Consider the following 21,477-nt stretch of genomic DNA (forward strand, 5'->3'; position numbering starts at 1 on the left):
TTAATACTCTTCGACAGAGACCAGCTTTCTCCAGAGATTTTGCAATCCAGGGGGCTGCATATGCTGCAGAACTATCAACTTGGAAGGGATCTTTTCCAGAGAATGCACCTCCACCATGGACTCCCAGCCTCCGTACCTATCAAGAATGAGCTTCTGGTCAGTCAGTCCAGCATCAGCCTGATGGACAAATAACTAAATTTTTTCACAAGACAAACAGCTCATCTAATCCCATACTAGGTTATTGAGATTTATGATGAAGGTGACTTCATCTCAATCTCAATCTCAATAACAGCTTTCTTTTCTATTTGTCATGTATATGACTCTGTTCACAATGTTCACATTCCCATGCTTAATGGAAGAGTTCACTAGGTGGCTGGAGTACTCTTTAGAAATGTACTAAGCCATCTGTGCTGCAGTCACTTTTGAAAACCTTTAACAATGCAGCACAACTGTAAGAATGACAAAAAAAAATGCTCCCTTCAAATCAGCAATGATGAAGTGCTCTCTCTGGGTTATTGGTCAGAGTCTTCACTCAGCAACACTTTGATGAAGGCTAAGAACTTAGAGAGACAAAACCAGATCACATACAATCTAGAAGGTGAACAAGCTTCACCTAGATACACATACTAAATGGGAAGCAGGGGCTTAGTGAAACTTCAGCTCAATGTTTTCAGCATAAGAGTACTGAGAAATTCTCGCTCAGTTCATATTAATGGTTCAGTGGTGACACAAGTGATACTACACTTTTTCCTTCTTTCTTCCTTCCTGTGCCCCTGATAATGGTCCCAAATTCTTACATAGGTTTTGTCTGCCTCCTACTACTTTATGAGTTGATCTAACTTGCTCTACCAAGTGAAATATACTGCCTCTCTGTCAGATTAGTAAAGCTGACAACTGCATGCTGATAAATGAACTCCAGAATGCTGAGAAATTCCATCCTGAAAGAGGATAAATGTCATTAATCCATTATTTTAAAATCTCCAAGTAAGCAACATGGGAGCAAAGCCAACATTTATTTCTCAATTCATGTGGTATCCCTTCATTATTTCAGTGTGATTAAAAGCACACCTCATAGTTTTAATCCCTTTGAACTCTTTACACAAACAGTTTTGTGTAACGTAACTTTTTACAATTTCATAGCAATGGCTTTCTTATCTAATGCCAACACCTGGAAAGCAGAACAGTTGTTAAATTCTAACGACTATTGATACTTATTATGTTAAGTATTCCTTGAAATTCATTCAGCTTTGTGAGTAATTTCAGTGTAGATATCAGATTAATTGTTACTTCTGGTTTTGATTTTTATTGTGGAAGTGAAGAGACACTGCCAGACAGCCACTTTAGCACTTAACAATTGGGTTTCCCTTATTTAAAATACTTTCCAGAAGCAAAACAAAGACCCAGGAATGTGTACATGTGGCTCTCTGAGCAGGTATAGCTTCAGTTTAGGTGACAACTGTCCAGTAGGAAAGCTCCAGTAGAAATAACTGAAGCTTCCTTAAAAATGCAAAGACTTTTTGGTTAAATGTCATACATTTCAAGAGAACATTTACAAGCATGTGGTGGGGTCCAAGTCTGCATAGGCTGTTGTTTATCAAAGTACCATACCTTAGGACCACCTTCTACAAACTTTTCACTTGGAAGGACTAGTGAGGAAAAAAAAAAGGACGATGAACACTCAGGGCCAAAATGATCACTCAGGGCCAAAAGCACCTTTCTGCAAGGTGAACCTCACAGTTATTTTCTGCAGCTAAATGTAAACAGATGAAAGGAAATGGGATGAAAAATTATGGATTGTTGTCAATGCTTAAACTCACTGTGGGAAGGTAAAAACACTACCAAAAGGGTTAACTACAGGGTATTGCATGCATTGCCACAGAGAAGTAAAATAATGACACCAAAGCTACAAAATCCTTTGATTTTAGCAGCTGAGGCTAATCAATAATCTGTTTTGCTATGTTAACATAATTTCAAAGTGTGAATTAGCAATAAGTTTTGGAGAGCCCTGCTAAAATGAACAACTGTAGATCATATGATAGGCTGTACCTTTTGCTCTCTTCTACATGGCTTATGCACATGCAAGTATAAATCGGCATTGTTCCATCCTTAGTACCCGTTTTCTTACAAACTAAAGTGGTCTCTCTGTTTTCCTGTTTTTTAAACATGCTTGAATAGATATATCATATATCAGCCTGTTGACTTGTTCTGTACAATCCTAACAAGAGGCAGGGTCACAATCCATGTGGTATTGCAACAAGAGCAGAAATACATTAAGTGCACTTGGTGAACTTAATCCACACTAAATTACAGAAATTAAGAGTAGAACACTTTGCTGTTCTGGAAACAGCACATGAATGCTTTGCCTTTCCTGTCCTGCAGGTTTCACAGCCCAGAAAACAGAGAACTTACTGTCTTTGAAACAGCAGAAGTGCATCAGTCTTACAGTAGGCTCAGTGACTAATCCACTGAGTGCAGCAACACAGCTGTCAGCAGCTGGTAATTATTCAGAAAAAAACCCTAACCTGATTGTTGCTAATGTTTGTTAATGTTCCTTATCTCCAGGGGAAGACAAGGAAAATAGAAGTATTGTTTTGAAGAGACCTGCTCAGACAGTGATAGAGTAAACAAACATATCTCCTATATCCAAACATACCTTATGAAACTCACATCACCTTGGAACACAAGAATTACCACACTATTTTTGACAAACATAAATTCTAATATAGTAGCAGACAGGGTAAATGATTTCTGCTCCTTCTCACCTTTACAAAGTGAGTTGTAATATGCATACGGTACAAACCTGTGTTTTCCCATCTGGTCTGACCCAGGGCCGTGTTCCATACCATTCCAGAGCCCTTATGCTTGCAATCAGTTTGTGTGCCCAGAGACTGCTAAAGACATACATTACCTCAGTTTCATCAGTGGCATAGCCTAACATCAAACCCTGCATTAAAAACTGGGGAACTGCATGGAAAAATGGGGAAATAAGCCACCCATTTCCATGTTCTCTTTCCATTCTGCACCTGTCTTTGTCTCATAGTACTTCAGAATCACCCAAGCTTAGCAAGAGACAGCAGTAATATCCAGAGTTAATACCTTTCACATTCAACCAGCCCAAAATTACATTTATGTGCAAAAATTACAGCCACAACAGGGGCTGGTTCCCCAGAATGGCTCTGCCTTACACATATGCAAGATCCCACTGCAAAGGCTTCATTAACATAAAGCGCATCAAGACTGCTCTGTCTTATCCCCACAAATGACACAGAAATTTTTGCCAGGTTAAAGGACTTGAAAGATCAGGAACTTACTGACTGATCTTAAATGTAGCTCTATCCTGTTAAGGACACTGAATATGGGGAAAGTCACTTTCCTTGAAACTGGTGAAGGCTGTGTTCACACTTCCGGTGATTAAGAGAGTGCACAGTGCTCAACTGCTGATCCTTGCAATTTGCACAGTAGTTTTTAAAGAAAGGCTCCCGTCCATTGTCATTTTAACTGCTTGTACCTAAACTAGAGGTAAGTACCTGGAATTACCTGGTGCCCTGCTCCAAATGTCATCATTAGTCTTGCCATGGGAGACAGCCTTCTTGATTTCTTTACACTGTTGTTCTAGGGTCACTAGAACTGTGCAAGTGTTATAGTCCAGTCTCACTGTAAAGTTATCTCATATATTCCTGAGAGTTCCCAAATTGCTAGAGAAGTTTTTAAGGATTATCTAGTTATCTTGGCTAAAAGTTTTAAAATTCTATGCATGTAAGTTTTCTATACTACATTTTTATTGCTAACAGAAGCAATCAGCACATTTATTTAACAGTTTCAGGGTGTGGGTAGGTTAGTGTGATTAAGCCAAACTTGAATTTTTGAAACTGATAGGATACAGGTAATTCCACAAGATACCTGCCAAAGCTTCTTATGCTTATTATGCTATTGTTTGTTATGACATTGCTTATTTTGACTAGGGTTCAAACTGTTTGGTTACTAAACCTGGGAGAGGAGTTTGGAAAATGTTACCAGAAACTGGTATTCAGTTTTTCTTGTACTATGTTGTAGAACTCAATTGAATTAGAGGAAAAAGTACACGTCATACATGAAAAGGGAAGACTGAAGGGGAGTAGTGATGTAAGTAGTTCTGCTGCTGGAAGGAAACTCCTTCAGGATGCATATAAAGAATACATGAAGAATTCCTCTGGTGTGAGCTTCCAATGTCACAGGTTTGCCCACCCCAAGGACAAGGAACATCAGTGTTAAAGCTTTCATTTACAAAGCTACAGATGTAACCACCTTCTGACATTTGGCCAAATACTAGCTCTCTGCATCAGAAATGCAAGAGATACCTGACACTTTCAAGAATAAGTCTTCTACAAACATGCCACCTTAAAATAGCTCCATCAATATCATCAGTGAGAAATACATATCAACAACAGTTGTGAGTCTTCTCCCAGACCTGAATACACATTTCATTTTATTCTTCAGAAGACCATAAAAACATTACTTTGGCCACATACAGAACAGACCCATGAATGAATACATGTAGGATCTCATTGGGGAATCACAGAGAATCACAGAATATTCTGAGTTGGAAGTGACCTGCAAGGCTCATTAAGTTCAATTCTTAAGTGAATGGCCCATCCATCATTTTAATCCACAATTGGTATTATCAGCACCATGCATCTCACTCACCTTTGGAAGAGTCATGATATGCTATCCTCTTAAGGGTCCTTCTTACAATTTGTTGATAATCTACTATAGCCTGGGATGTGATCCCTCCACAGAGCAAAATCATTCCAGTTTTTGCCACACACAAAAGAAAAATATGTCAGTAAAATCTCAGAATTTAATGTATCCTATTTTACAGAGAGATCTTGAAGATTGTTCTGTGAACAAAGGACTAATCACAGGGGAAACTCAAAGTAAAGCCTTAGGACACTTACGGGTCTTTGTGCAATGACTCCTCTCTTTAGCTGATATGAACATTTAAAAGCTGCATGCATTCAGGGTCTGTCATAGCCAATTATCCTATCTTCACATTGGCCAGAAGCAGATGTCTATAAGAACAGATCAAGTATGTAGGACTGTTTCTCCAAATACAAGAATTTCAGCTCAGTGTTTTCCTGAAGCCAAAGGAACATAATTTATTAACAGATGGTGTTACCAGTCTTCGATATATTTTTATAACAGTAATTCACCCAGTTGTCCTTGGCAACCACAAAAACTTTTATCTTTGACAAGATCTTGGAGCAAGAAGCTGTGCAACTTCATTAGAGATTTGTGCAGAATCATTTAATGTTTTAGTTTGTTGCTTGTTTCAGGAGTCCATCCGGTCTGCAAATCTTTCTGTTTTATGTAAAAACATATAGCAGACAATAACAAAAAAACTTGGTACAACAATATGATCTACTAGGTCTATGTCATCATGTCACACCTGTTTCTCACATGTCTTACACAAATTTTTCCTTGACATTTTTGCAGCATTCCTCTGTTACCATCTTCAACTATTCAGCAGTTTTAGAAGCATAACTGCCTGAAGTACTGAAATACAAACTTCATCAAGTCTAACACATATGATAAACCCTCTCCTCACATCTCACTTCTCACATCTGTGCATCAACATGAGATGTTTCAGATGAAAAATATTAGATCATTGTGTTCATGAAATGCAGCTAGTCCTCTGTGCTGTAACTATGGCCTTGGTGGCTTGTTCAAGAAATAAAATCACTGCATTTGGAAAGCTCTTTAGGTACATTCCCTTTCTATGTTCATTTTCTCTGGCAATCAAGCTCATTCCAATTTGGCAACATGTTCACAGCCTCTATTGCAAGTGACAACATCTGTGCATAGTCCTAATGGAAAGTCACACAAAATAGCAAGCCACCTTGATCAGAATCACATTCAAATGATCTTATCCTTCTGTAAACAAGGGCATTGCCCTAACTTCTCTGTGAAGACATGTGCTTTGACATACATCTTTCCACACTTCACTTTTTCCCTGATTTTCTTAGGTTCCTGAGTAACATCCACCCTGACAAATCTACTTGTCCATGATACCACCTAGTGTACTTCTTACATTTCATAATTTTTAGTTTGCACTGGAGTACTATGTCTTTCCTTTATTCTGTTCATTTTTTGTGGCTTTTGTCCTCCTTTTCCTTCTCTTCTGAATCAGAGTGCCACAGCTGAGCTCTTTACTGGCTGTGAAAGTCTTGACTGGCAGCCAGCTATTGGAGGAATTCTGGAACAAAAGACATTATATCAACATTGATTACATGTTGTACTTCATTAATCTGTTTTTCTGTCTGTATTGTACTTACCACAGGCAACCTTGTCATCTGGATCAATTCTGAGATGAGCATCTAGAACAGCACCACTTATCTGATAAAATAGCTCATCTAGAAGATAAAAATAAGACAGATACCACATTTCTTTCTTGTGATAAAAAAAAAAAAGTTCTTAATAAAATGTAATTTCCTGTGATTTAGAGACTTATGGTTTTTGGACATCAGCCAAGAAGCAATTTTATCAACTTACACCTTGAAAGGTACATCTTACCCTGTTGTCATTTCTTGCCTCAAGTCAGTTCTGACATTTTACTATCACCTGCACAGGCCAGCAGCCTCCTTGGTGAGGGGACAATGAAAAATACCTGAAAAGGCATCTGAAATAATCAGGATAATTTCAAGAGAATGAAATACTCTTGCAGTAATTTTGGAAGAAGTATTTAAGCTAAGATCTTTCTTTTGCAGTTTTGCATTGTTCTCCTCTTTTATTTTAAACTTTGTGTTGCATTTTCTGTGTGCATTACCTGTTTTCATCTGCATCTTATAACTGTCAGACATCTGCACTTCTGCAGGTGTTTATCCCTTCTGTACCTGGAGTGTGGACCTCAGAAATATCACGTGTCAATTTTTGTGGATGACAGGCGGAATTGCTATCCCTACAAAGAGTACATTATATTGAAGTCTGCTCCTGCAATTATGCAATGCTATCTGGCTCGTTCAGGTTCAGAAAAGCTTCTGCAAACATTTTCTCAGGGTCAAGCATTGCCCCCTCACCATGTTTTAGTTACATTTCTGAAGTGCTGGTCTTTCTGTTTTGGGAAAAAAACACTGGAGAAAAAAGGTTTTACCTTTACGTTTTACCTTTACCTGCTACGTCTTTAGCACCTATCACCTATTTTCCACATGAGACCTGAGTATACCAAATGCATTTGGTTTGTTAAAAGTTAATTAACAATTTGGGGGACAAATTTGGATTGTCTCATTAGGATGACTGAACCAGTATGAGCAATCCATGTTATTATTTCAAAACTACAAGTTGAGAGAGGTAGCATATCTGCAAAACAAACATGAGGTATATGAATTAATTTTCACTCACCATCATTACAAAAAAAGCCATCCAAAATATGTTCAGCCACACAAGCACACAGCTGGATCTACAGCTGCATCTCTGTATTAGTGAGCCAGATGCCCACATAGTTTGTAACAGTCATATTATTATACTTGTAATTGCCAGTTGAAAATAGCATGTCTTGAGGGCCTACAGAGAAAATTAATGAAGAGGCATAACTGAATATCCACTTTAAACTACTTATTTACTTTTACGGATAATCTGGCCCAGGAAACACACAAACATCAGGATGAAATTATAAATCAAGAGTAGAGTTATTCTGTATTCCAAAAGATCTGTAATTCAACGCAGGGTTTAAGTATAAACAGAAGTTTAGTATGAGAATGGTAATTTTCTTTCATCACAATCTAAAAGCAAGGAAAAGGCAGAAATGCTAGCAGGTAGTTTTGATGAACCATTTTGCCATCCATACCACCACACTCAAATACAAAGTATAACCAGAAGAAAAGCCTGAGTGTTAAAAATAAATGAGGTCCTTTTATTCACATAGGCTACAGTGGTCTCAATGTCTTAATGAGATTTCCTTATGGAAGTGCACAGGTTGCTTCTTCACTGACATAATTTTCACAACATGAATTAGCAATTTCTGTACTTTTTACATTTTATTTCTAGCATTTTTCCCAAGAAAGTTAAAGGTAAGCACGTAACTGCATTTCTTAAACATTTCCAAAGTCCAACCATTTAGGTGCTTGGAAATAAGCAAAACAAAAACCCCACCATCTTGATAGCTGTACATCCTGTCTTCAGCTCCTTGTGCTGCATTATTTCCCACTTAGAGCATTATCTTCCTGGAATTTATTGCTACTCAAAGGTTAAGAATTCTGATCAATTCCATAAGTTATATTTCACCTTCACTGATAAAAATGCTTCACTGCTTGAAGACACAAGGATGTAAGATGAAGGGCAGAAAACAACATGTAGTCATAATTTCAGACCCAGAAGTCATTTGAGCAAGCAAGCATAAAATCAGGAATGCCATGTCATCTGGCCAGGCTGATACCCTGAGGTAAGCTGAGTTCTGATGACTGAGAAACTCATTCCCACCAAAGGGTGCAAGGCTCAAGCAGGAATGGCATAACCTTTAACCACTGGTAAGTTTTATTGCCCTTGTGCACCATTACAATGTGCAGTACGCTGGTTTACAGCAAACGAGGGCTAGCTCACGATATGGTGCCAGGTGCTGCAGAGGTCTCAGAGCTGGGAGGCTGCTCATTAGGGGCAGGACAGCTAGTATAGCTGGTCTCACATTGTACCATTCCCCTCTAATGAGTTAGAATATGGATACACAAGAAAAAGTCGCAACAAACCTTTAGTGTTTGATACCACTCTCTGTTTATCACTAATTATCTTTTTTTTTTTTTTTTCATTTTTTCTGTTATGGAAAGTAAGATGTTATGTTAGTTTTACTCTTAACATTAAAATGCTCAATTTGAAAGCACTACCTTTACTATAAATTTAAGTCATTCCCATGTGTCTTGGAGGCCCAAACTTCCTCCAGTGACTCAGTTACCGCAGCTTCTAGATAAATATTATTGCAAACAAAGCTGTATGACAAATAGCTGAATTTAGTGAGCAACAAGAGTTCAAGACCTGGAAAATACAATGGTTTTATACGTCCTAAACTTGTTGTAAACTTGTGTTACCAAAACCATGACAAATAGACATATGCAGTATTATAACAGTATCTAGAATGCAGCTCTGATGTGAATTAATGCTTAATATTCCAAACATTCCAGAGAATCAAAGATCACCTATAATATACTTGTGCATAAAATGGTTTTTTTTCATTAAGTGATTTTTTTATTACAGAATAAATAAAATGAAATTGCAACACTAGTACATATGGCAGCTCCTTTTCTACCTGTAGACTGATCCATGCTTTTCTTGAGCAAAAGTTTACAGTTACCTATGTCAGATTATATTGCATGCTAAACAAATAAGACCAATTCTAGTCAAGCAAACAAAGACATTAATCCAAAGTCTATTGGAAATAAATAATTTGTTTTTTCTTTTCTCCATTGGGGGAGATACCACTGAACTTTCATCAGACAGCATTCTTCTCTGTGAGCATCAATAAAAGCAAAGATACAATCAGCATTTTTACTTACCAGAATGTCCTTCAGCAACAGATTCTTAGGCAAAAAGAAATAGTTTTTCTTTTTTTTGACATGTTTCAATATCTTTAGCAGGCCTGCAAGTGAGAAAGAACCAAAGCAACTGGACTACAGAAGAAACACAGGCAGGTGAAGTGGAAAGGTTAATGTCTTAATGCAAACAGCTGAAGTCATTGCTCCTCCTGTTTGTTCCCCAAAGGTTCAATAGGTAAGACTGTTTGGTGGCTTTTTGTAAGGTGGCTTATCGTAAGGTGGCTTTTATAATGCACTGCTACAGAGACTTCTTTCCTAAGACTTTGGTACGGGTAACCTCCTAAATTGTGTAGAAATGTATCATTATGAAAGAAATGTGAACATAGGTAATCCAAAGTTCAGTGTTCTTGCAGACTTCCCTGAGCCTCCATTCTTACTCCTTATTCTAAATGCTAACTAAATAGCATTATAAGATATTAACACAGAACACAAATTTTATTTGAATTTGTAGGATAAATGATGTTTTCAACTAGGCATAACGTCCATACTTTTCACTCAGCTGCAGTAGTGAGCTGTGCAGAAATGTATCTCTCTTTATGTGAGAACAAATGTTCAATACAGTTCCAGGTGGAAGAACTGGTCTCTCCTTCCACAATACTGTGGCTAAGTCAGGAGCTGTAGAGCAACAAAATAGCACTCTCTGTAGAAACAGGGATGAAGACGGTGGGTTCATTACAAGCTCATTATCTTGAATTCTGAAACTGAAAGCTATACCCTAGCTCAATAAATTTTTGATTTGTTAATGGTCAGGCTCTCACAATTCATTTTAAAGACTCATACTTTTTGTCTTGATGGACACACACTAGTAGGAAGCAGATAGACTCAAGTATCCAAACTAAGCAAAGAAGTGCTGTCCATTTGGAAGCACTTTTTCCCTTTGGCTAGTTTCAGAACATAGGGCAACAACACACTGGAGCACCTGAACCCAGCAGTGTCAAAAAGCTGCCTAGGAATAACAACAGTTGTGTCTGGTCTTAAAAAACCTTGTCCTTCTGAGCAGCTCTACGCTGCTGCTATACATCATGGTGAGTTCAGCTTCTCTAAATCATTTGTCACTTCTGAAAATGATGCTCCAAAACCTAAGCATGTTAAACAGCAGCAAGAGTGGTAGTGAAACACAGGTGCAACTTTGCTGACAACAGAAGGATTTACAACTGTCCATCACAAGTAAACTACATTCCTTACCAGGCCACCAGCAAACATCTCACAAGAGATGTGTGTTCATCTGAAGTCTTCAATGCTAGGAAGAGGCAAGACTTCACCTTAGGACACTACTAAGTAACCTCACTTAGTAGTGAGGTACATGAGGTAATAAAATCAGTAATGAAGGCAGAGCACTTAAATAAATGAGACAAAGCCAACCCTCAAAAAATAAAGCAAAATTATATCTCAGCTGCAATGATTGGAGAAGGTTCAGCCTGTGGCAATGCAAGTGATAGCTAGTGTGCTGCAACAGGCCAGTCACTAACAGGGAAAAGCACCCCTCTGGAAAGTGATATGTGTAGAGGACTTAGTTGAAGGGAAAAAGATCATCTTCACCTTTTTTGATTTTGTCTTGCCTTTTTTTTCCTTTAAATCCTAGAAACAAAAGTTTTCAGGACATAACACCAAAAAACACCAGTTTTCCAGAAAACAATGGTTGCTTAAGTGTTTGTGGAGAAGTGCAATATAGAGGAAGAGTTTAAACTGTGTTAATAACTACCACAAATGCCCTGTGAAATCTACTTGCTATTTCATTGCCTTTCTTTAGTTTCAGAATTTATTATGATACAGTAGAAAATTATATTAGCTATACAGAGATTTGTGTGCCTGGAAATATTTCAGTTCTGTGTAATAAATACATGGTGAGCTCAAGTTACATCTTAACATAAAATACTTCATACAAAGCATGGGAAAACATTTGAATGAATGATTTCAGTCTCCTCCATCAGGAATTCATGTTATGCTGCATTCTAAAATACTTGTGCTTTACATTGTTCCATGTGAAGAGGTGATGGAATGGCTCATCCTGAAGGATACTTCTATCCAAATGGATGACAAGAAGATGATCAGGATTCACTTTTATTTAGCAAAGATTTACTAAAGGAAAATCATGCTTGACCAACCTGATTGCCTCCTACAATGGGACAACTACCTGGACAGATGAGAGCAGTGGATATTTTCTACAGTGACTTCAGCAAGGATTTCAATACTCTCTGATGTGCTCAGAGGTAAGCTCAGGACATGGAAGATGGATGGATGGATGGATGGATGGATGGATGGATGGATGGATGGATGGATGGATGGAGGGATGGATGGATGAATGGATGGATGGTGAAATGGAGGGAGATCTGGCTGAATGGCAGATCCCAGAGAGTTTTTAATCGGTGGCAGAGGGTCTGTTTGGGAGCATGTCACTGGGGGTGTCCCCCAAGGTTCTATGCTGGGCCCAGTGATTCTTAGCTTGTTCAATTGGATGAAAGAGCAGATGTTTCCTTAGCAAGTTCACTGATGTTACAAAGTTCAGAGGAGTGGCCAACATGCCAGAGAAGTGCAGCCTTTCAGAAGGACCTGGCTTGACAGGCTGGAGGAATGGGAGGAGAAGAAACATCTGAAATTCAACAGAGGCAAGTTTGGGATCCTGCACCTGGGGAGGAACAACCCCAGGCACCAGCCCAGGCTGGGGGTGACCTGTTGGGAAGCAGCTCTGTGGAGAAGGACCTGGGGGTCCTGGTGCACAACAAGCTGTCCATGAGCCAGCAGTGTGCCCTGGGGGCCAAGAAGGCCAATGGGACCCTGGGGTGCATTAGGGAGAGCATTGCCAGGAGGTCAAGGGAGGTGACCCTGTCCCTCTGCTCAGCCTCCAGAGGCACTGGAGTGCTGTACCCAGTTCTGGGCTCCCCAGGACAAGAGAGACATGGAGCTCCTGCAGCAGGTCCAGTGGAGGGTGACAGAGATGATGAGAAGACTGGAGCATCTCTCTTAAAAGGAAAGGTTGAGCCTGTTCAGCTTGGAGAAGTGAAGATTGAGATGTGATCATACCATTGCATAGAAATATTTGAAGAGAGGGTATCAGAGGATGGGTCCAGGCTCTTCTTAGTATTGAGCAATAGGACAAGATGCAATGGGCAGAAACTGATGCACAGGAAGTTCAACTTGAACATGAGCAAGAACTTTTCTACTGTGCAAGTAACTGTGCACTGGAACAGGTTGTCCAGAGAGGTTGTGGAGTCTCTTTCTTTGGAGATATTCATAAGCCATATGGACACAATGCTGAGTAATATACTCTAGGGGACCCTGCTGGAGCAGAGAGGATAGACTAGGTACCTTCCAGTGATCCCTTCCAACCTTACCTATTCTGTGATTTATCTTACAAAATATTCTTATTCAACAAATACTCCTTAATAGGATATACTGCAATTCCAACCTTGAATGTAAAAGGAAAAAAAATACATACAAAGCAAAGTAAATTTTTCTGAGTGCTGCATCAAGATTATAGAAATATAGCAGAAAATAAACCCTCTGGCATTCCAGCTGGTCCTGGGAGACCAGAGGGGCTGGGTGCATCTGGGCTTCATTTCTCATTGTAAACAACCAGGCACTGTAAGTCTGGTCATGTTCCGTGGGATCCCAGGTGCAGAGATAGCAAGGGTTACACCAGAAACCCGGCCACATTAGCGGTGCCAGATTCACGAATAGCGTGGTTCATGAATTCAATGCTGGAAGTTTGGTCAAGCTCAAAAAGAACTTTCACAAACACAGATGAACCAATAGTGTGGTTTATAGAAACAATGGTGTTCTGGTTCCAGCCCAAATCAGCAGGAGGGGACGTGGCCAAGAATCAGGTTATTTGGTACCACTTTATGTCACTGCCTGCAGTGGGGAAAAGGGACTTTCTCACTTCCAGGGGGAAGGGCATCTGTTTTTGGAAGAACAAAAAGTATGATGGTGTGGGGAAGCTGTCAGGCATTGTTCATTCTCCCAGTTCATGGTGAGCATTTTTGCATGCAAATTATTCTCTTTTCTTAATAGTTTTGTTTTTACTATTGTTGCTGTGTGTTCATTATTATACCTTATCTCATTGCTGTTTCCAGCAAATTAGTCTTGTCTCAACCCAATTTTCACCTTTTGTACCTTCAATTCTCAACTCCATTCCTGGAGGGGTAAAAGGGAGGGGAAGCCAAGCAATCTGCATGTGGTTTGGAAGAGTCTAGGGGGGGGAACAGAGTTGGGGAGTACCATTTCTAGACCACAACAAACAGGTTGTAGATTCCTGTGAGATTGCTGGGGATAAAGGCTGTAGACCTGGAAAATATAAGTGTATAGGGTATGTGCAAGTGTTCCAGGTGCTCCTGGATGCATGCTCTGATACAGCTGGAGGCAGATATCTTACTAAAGAGGTGTTCTTCTTGGGAAGAAGAGCCAGTCTATAGACTGGTCTGCATGGTAGGGGATTTCAAATGCCCATTTCCACTTTTGGGAGAACTGGGGGTGAGACAAAAGTATCCTGTTGCTTTTGTCTTAAATGGTGGGGGAGGGCAGACAATATATAAATCAAGGACATTAAGAATTACAAATAGAAAAACTGTGGGTTTTAAGCAAAATGGAACAGAACCAGTAGTATCACTCCTTCTTCCACTGCTGATTGCAGTGATAATGGTCATCCAGCAACAAAAGTCATCCAGTCTCTGCCTGGTGATCTATCACTCCCATCAGGTGCCTATCATGCCCACATAATCCCTTCACTGAATATCTCCCATCATATCTCATGGCTTTAGGTCTCATTCCTACATTATTTGTGCCATGGCTGCAGTCACACCTTCAACTCAGTGCCTCCATCATACCTGTACATAATCAATTTTTTGGGGTATCCCTATAGGGCAATTCCTTATCCCGCTGCTGAACACCTTCCATTTCCATCCACCCAGATGTTATGTGCAGCTGATGGATCATTACACGTGATTTTACATAACTGGCTATTATTAAAGTAAAACAGTCAATATTTAAAGAACCACAGGGTGAAACAGTCTACTAAAAATTTCCACAGCAGTGAGCGACCATTTGAAAAGGGTGTCCCATCACTGATGCTCTCCATCCTTCTTCCAAGACACCTTGTATTTCATCTGTATTATGATGGACAGTGATCAGAGCCTTTTATCCATTTTCATGGGTCTGTTTTAACAGTTGTTGTAAATCATCATGTCATAACAACTGTAACATGTGACAGGACCTGGATAATTAAGGACACAATTCTAACAAAAATACAAGCATGAATATTCAAGTGATTAATTTTATCTCTGGCAATATTATCTACAAATACATGATCACAAATGGTTCACACAGAAATACATTCTTTTCCAATATGTCCAAATATAGAATCAGAAGTTATCATAGATATCCATCAGGACTTTGAACCATTGACCATGCAGAAGGTAGTGGTCAATGTCTCAGAGTCCTGATGGTCATTAGAGACAAGTGGTGTCCCTCTGGGGTCCCTACTGGGACCAGTGTTGTCCAATATCTTCATTAGTGATACAGATGAAGGGACTGTGTCACCAAATTTTCAGATCATACCCAGGTGAGTGATGTGGTTGACACATCTGAAGTCTTCCAGAGGGACCTGGACACACTGGAGAATTGGGCACATGGGAATCTTGTGAGGTTTAACAATCCCAAGTGCAAGGTGCTCCACCTGGATCAGGACAATTATGGTGAATGAGAGGCTGGACATGACCCAGCCATGGGCACTCCCAGCCCAGAGAGCCAAGCGTGTCCTGAGCTGCATCCAAAGCAGCGTGGGTAGCAGGGGAGGGAGGGGATTCTGCCCCTCTGCTCTGCTCTGGTGAGAGCCCACCTGGAACCCTGCATCCAGCTCTGGGGTCCCAGCACAGGGAGGATATGGAACTGCTGGAGTGAGTCCAGAGAAGGGCCACTAAGATGATTAGAGAGATGGAGCACCTCTCCTATGGGAAAAGGCTGAGAAAATTGGGATGGTTCAGCCTGGAAAAGAGAAAGTAGGCTTCAAGCATCTGAAGAGAGACTACAAGAAAGATGGAGACTTTGGGCAAGACCATGTAGTGACAGGTCAAGAGCGAATGGCTCTAAGCTGAAGGAGGGGTAGGTTCAGATTAGGTATTAGGAAGAAGTTCTTTACTATAAAGGTGGTAAGGCACTGGAACAGGTTGCCCAGAAGCTGTGGATGGCCCATGCCTGAAGTGTTCAAGGCCAGGTTGGATGCAGCTTTGAGCAATTGGTCTAGTGAAAGGTGTCCCTGCCCACTGCAGCAGGGTTGGAACAGTCAATCTTTAATGTCCCTTCCAACCCAATCCACTGGGTGCAAATGCTTTGCACAAGACCATGCAGGTGATGTCAGCTCTCCCCTCAATGATTACCCCTATAACCCCATTGCAGAGGGCCACTACACTCGGCAGGCATGATTTGCCCTTAATGAAGCCACACTGGCTGTCACTAACCACCTCCTTATTTTCCATACGCCTTACTATAGTTTCCATGGTGATTTCACCAGGCACAGAGGTGAGACTGACTGCCCTGTAGTTCCACAGGTCTTTATTTCACAAGATCACAGAATCACAAAATGGCTAAGGTTGGAAGGAATCTCGGCAGGTCATTTGATCCAACCTCCCAGTTTAAGCAGGATTATTTTAGACTCCATGGCACAAGATTGCATCCAGATGGTTCTTGAGTATCTTCACTGAAGGAGACCCAATAACCTCTCTGGGCACACTGTTCCTCTTTGTGATCACCCACACAGCAAAGAAGTTCCTCCCATACTCAGGTGCAGCTTTTCTGCTTGCTGTATTGCTTGGCACCATGTAGAAGAGCCTATGTCCATCGTCTTGGCACCAACCCATTAGATATTTATAGACAGTCCTGAGGTTCCCCTCTCAGTTGCCTCTTCTCAAGGCTGAACAGGCCCACCTCCTTCAGCTCTTCCTGGTGAGAGAGATGTTCCAGTCCCCTCATTATCTTTGTTGCCCTCCACTGTATCTGCTCCGGGAGCTCCATGTCTCTCTTGTACTGAGAGGCTCAGATTGGGACAGAGCACTCCAGATCTGCCTCCCCAGGGCTGAGGAAAGGGACAGGATTACCTCCCTCAATTGCTGAAATTCCCATTTTAAAAAGGGAATTTGTCTGAGGAATATAAATTGCTTCTCTAAGAGTGATGTTTTCCTTTGCCTCTTCTGTTGATGTTTCCTGACCAGTCCTGTGTAGAACACACTGTCAGTGTCACTGGATTCAGGATGTTGTTATGGAAAACGGACAGGTGAACTGGAACGCCTTTTACAGGCGGGGTTGCTCCTTCAGCCGCTGTGCGTCCGGCGGCTCGACCACTCACGGACATGTACCGCATCGCTTCCGAGAGCAGCCTTCCTCCGCCCCGCAGGGGCAGCGGGCGGCTCCCGCCCCTCTGAGGGTGAGGGGAAGCGCCGCCCCCGCCGCCGCCGAGCGCACGGGGCCATGTCGGCTCCGCGGGCTGCGGCGCGGGAGCGCGGCCCGGGCCCGGCGCCGGAGCCGGGCGGCAGCACGCAGACATCGCACCGGCTGCTGGCCTACAGCGACGCGCTGCTGTCCATCATCGCCACCGTGATGGTGAGCGCCCGGCCGCGGGAGGCAGGGAGGGAGAAGCCTGGGGCAGCCGCGGCCGGTCCCGGCTTTCCGGGTGGCGCCTGTCCGGCCCGCCCGGCGCCCCCGCGGGGCCGCGGCCGCCGGTGCCGCCCGGCTCCGGGCCCGCCCCGCTGTCGCGATGTGTCGGGGCCGTCCCGGAGAGGCGTCGGCTGTGCCGGCCGTGGTGGGCCGGCCATGGCCAGGGAACGGCTGTGACTTCCAGAGCTGCTCCTGGCTACGCGATCCGCTGGTACCTGAAGGTTGTGTGGTTTTAGGGAAGTGCTCAACAAGAAAAAGAACGTCATGTGCTAATAAACATTTTGTTATTTCAGATTTTGCCGGTGGCTCACACAAAAATACATCCTGACCAGGTATCACGTGCCGTTTGTTGTTTCTTGTGTCCTCGCAAGTAGATGTAACATCCTCGTTTAGCACGTAACATCCTCGCCATAGATTATAATTAGTTACTTTTCTATGAGAGATGCATTGCCCGTTTGGCCAAAACATGTTTCAGAAAGGATCTGGTCTTCTTGGTAATAAACCATCACTGAGAGAAGCTTACATAGCACAATCTGAATGCTAGTTTTAAAGTCAGGTTCATAATAAATGTAATTTGAATAAACAAAGGTGGAAAAAGAAGACTACAGAAAAGAAATTAATTCTGAGAATACCCAGGAATTTTAGGAAACAATAATTTGAGAAAGTTTACAGGTTTTTTCTTTTGTCGCTATTTATTTTTCTACTCTTAAATAGACATAAATCTTAGTTTAAGAAGCTCAGATAGATCTGTATTGCAGCAAATATTCTATATGAGTCTGTTTAAGCCACTGTAGTCGTATTTGGAAAATTTGCTGAGGTTAAACCCTCTCCTTACTGCTTTTTAATAATGGTCACATGAAACCTCTTCAATGCTTCTACTACAGAAGTCAGTGCTGTGAAAGTAAAAGAGGCATATTGTGTCCAGTCCTCTGAAATGCTTTATTATAGTAACAGTGATGAGAGAATGCATAAATGAGTAACAAGGTGAATAGAGCATTGGGAAGCCCTTTTTTACAGATTGATGAGATGTGTTGATACATCAAATGCCACATTTCAGCCTATTTTACAAGTTCCTAATAAACTCTTTTCTCTGCAATGTACTAACGAGTTTGTTGAATGGGAACTGCATTCTTAGGAGGCATTTTCCAAAAATACATTACCTTGTTGTACGTCTCTTTTTCAGATGTTGGTAATAATTTTGTAACATAACATTTATATTTTGTTTCCTTGGGTGTCACTTTCTGTTTCAGAAATTAGGTGAAAGTGTTCAGCAACTTCTTCTAGCAAAAATTGCAGTTTACTTGATGACCTTTTTAATAGTCACAGTGGCATGGGCAGCTCATGTAAGGTAGGAACATGGTGTTTAAATCTAAAGTTAAAAGCTAGAAAGTGCAGGAGGTAACCATGTCTCTGATGTATTTCTGTCTTGCTGCCAGACTTCTGAATTGTCTTTTGTTGAATAATATTAGAAAAGCATTGTAAAGAAATGCTACTCTTAGCAGTGAAAAGCTACTCTTACACCACTGCCATAGTTCATACAGAGTAAAACAAGCATTATGTATCTTTTAGAATAACTTTTCTTCTTACCTTGAAGGCTAGATGGAATTAGACTTCTAATTCTGCTGAAAAAAACCATAAATTTGTAACTTGCATGCTCCACAACAAAGGAACTGATATAGTACAGCTGGCCTAAAACTCATCTCTGTCCTCAGCAGTAGTTGTCGCAAAGTCAATTGTAATGTTGTAGATTCTGTACTTCATAGAGCTGTGGACACTCCCACCTGCCATGTCTTGGTGGTTAAAAAGAAATTGGCACGCAGGCGTCATGCTGGAACCAGGGCAGTTTTTGTTTGAATTTTGAAATTTACAAATGTTGCTATGCAAGTGGATTGGCTGCATTCCAATAAAGGTGTGCAACCTGTAATTCAGTATTTGAAGCTGATATCCCACATCCATTCCTTTACTCCAGTGCTTCTCTTTGCTTGTATAAGTAAATGCTAAGGTACAGTCTCAGGGTTTCGTGGAGGGTGATGGGTCCTGTTCATTCTAAGTGATAGTTTTGTGAATGAGGAGTTTCATTAACAAAATCTGGGGACACTTGCAAGGAAAGCTTTTTCTTTGTGTACTGTCTCTTCAGGAGAAATTATTCTAAGCCTTAAAATTTTGAAAATACTCTGCCATTCAAATAGAAACCAGGTTCTTAATAACTGCTCCATGATTGAACTTCATTTTATCTCGCTTTTAAGATTTTTCTAACAAATTACTTTCATATTTGAGCCTCATGAGTTTTGGTGGGGCACCTGGAATACTTGTATTAATTCTGTGGCAAAGGAAATTGGGTTCCCCCATACTATCATAAATGTACAATTTATATGTAGTGCTGTAAAATATATTTTGTGAGTTGGCATGTTCATGATAACCTTACTCTGCCTTGCCTTGACAGGTTGTTTCAGGTGATAGAACATATAGATGATGTCCTGGCTCTTCTAAATCTGGTGAGTGTTGTCATACAAGCTGGATGGTTAACAAGCAGATACAGGTCACTTTAATGTGTCTGTGAATATCCAAAAGTTTCTACATTAAAAAGCATAACTCTTACATATTTCCAGGAAAATACAAAGATCTTTACTTTTGCTGTGACTGATTGATAACTTGCTTTTAACTTGCAAATGTTTTACTGTAAACCAAAAGAAGCTCTGCTGCAGGTTAGTCTGAAGTTCATCTGGGGGAACTGCGTATTTTGCAATGTTGTTTCAAACTCTGTTCTCTGAAAGTATGCAACCACACAGTTATTCTAATTTTGTTAATAAAAGCACTGTTGGAGCTCCATGAGATAAAACTAGAGGAAATTATTTTAGAAGAATAGCCTAAGGCATCTAATTCTTACCTAATGTAGCTTTCAAAGCAATGTGTTTCTTTATGCTTTTGTTTGCTGGGTTGGGTTTTTTGATTTTGCTTTTTTAGATGCAAAATATTTACGATTAGCTATTAACGTTCTTGACAAATCAGAAACAACTGTTTAGAAAGTGTGGTATATTTAGCATTTAGAAAGAAATCTCTTAAAAACCACAGCAAAACTTTTACCTAGGGTATTGGTAACACAGAAAACTGTAGTGTTTTCTACAATAAGCTTGTACAATTTGCATAGAGAACATGGAAGATGTGAACAAAAGTAGCCATTTGCTGTCAAAACTCAGGAACTTCAGAAATATGGGTATTTTTCATTATGCAGTACAAGCATTTGATCTCCTTGCAAAATACAAAGCAAGCAATGCCCTCATTGAAGATGTGTCCAGAAAATACATAGTGTTTCAAAATGCTTTTTTTCTGTTTTAGGCTTGTATGATGATCATAACCTTCTTGCCATATACTGTAAGTAATTTTCTAAAATCTGAAATTTGTTTAAATTACATTGTTTGTTTCTTCATTTATTTGGAAAGACTTTACCAAAGTATTCAGAAACGCAGGAAAGTGTTGTTATAGTATAAACCCTGAATCCATTATTGTAGTTAACTGTTGCTTCTTTAAAATTCATGAAGCTATTTTATAACTTTCAAATACTTCATGTTCTAGACCTGGCAGAAAATGGGTATTCTAGCAACAAAACTTACAGTTATGGGAAGTCATAGTATCATAGAATAGTTCAGGCTGGGAGGGGCCATTAAAGCTCCTATAGTCCAACCCCTGCAAAGATCAGGAACATCTTCAACCAGAAGAAGTTTCTCAAAGCCCCATCCAACCTCACCTTGTACATCTCCAGGGATTGGGCAACTGTGCCAATGTTTTACCACCTTCATGGTAAAAAATTTCCCATGATTTCTTTTAAGAAAGCAACTGTATTGAAGAAGGTCCAGATTATCCGATAAGAATTTTGGTAAGATAAATAAAACTGTGTTTCAAACTCCTCCTTATATGGCAGGACATTTTCCTTTTGTAATTTAGACCAAGTTTGTGGTATCACTTCTGATTTGCTCTGCAAGGTTGATTCTGGCAGCTGAGGGTTTATGTTTAAAATCTGCACAATTTTTGGTCATATGGCCTTAAAAGAATATTTGCAAATGAATACTATATTAACAGAACAAAACAGTTGATTAAAATGCATCTTGACAGTTGTATATGTAAGTAGGACAGGCACCTGTTTCTATGTGGATATGTATGTCTTACATGTAGTCTGCAAAAAATAAGGCTGTGGTCAGTAAGATGATCTTTATCAGCAAGAGAACATACTTTTCATTTTGCCTTGAAGCTGGAATTATTTTTAGAAAGCTGTCCATGTTAC

The 21,477-nt window shown here is 40.4% G+C and overlaps 1 protein-coding gene and 1 pseudogene across 1 annotated transcript in view; one reads left to right on the top strand and one right to left on the bottom strand.

The window, feature by feature from the left end:
- On the bottom strand, positions 1 to 16,905 carry LOC143692267 (S-adenosylmethionine synthase-like; annotated as a pseudogene).
- The window catches only part of TMEM175 (transmembrane protein 175), a 12,324-nt gene continuing 7,693 nt past the window's right edge, over positions 16,847 to 21,477 (top strand). Inside the window, exons 1-5 of the mRNA XM_054652000.2 lie at positions 16,847 to 17,144; positions 17,492 to 17,530; positions 18,449 to 18,546; positions 19,642 to 19,693; positions 20,535 to 20,570. Of these exons, the coding sequence (XP_054507975.2) occupies positions 17,013 to 17,144; positions 17,492 to 17,530; positions 18,449 to 18,546; positions 19,642 to 19,693; positions 20,535 to 20,570 (357 nt within the window). The 5' untranslated portion in view covers positions 16,847 to 17,012. The remainder of the gene's footprint in view (positions 17,145 to 17,491; positions 17,531 to 18,448; positions 18,547 to 19,641; positions 19,694 to 20,534; positions 20,571 to 21,477) is intronic.

The sequence above is a fragment of the Agelaius phoeniceus genome, chromosome Z, assembly GCF_051311805.1.
Source record: "Agelaius phoeniceus isolate bAgePho1 chromosome Z, bAgePho1.hap1, whole genome shotgun sequence".
NCBI lineage: Eukaryota > Metazoa > Chordata > Aves > Passeriformes > Icteridae > Agelaius > Agelaius phoeniceus.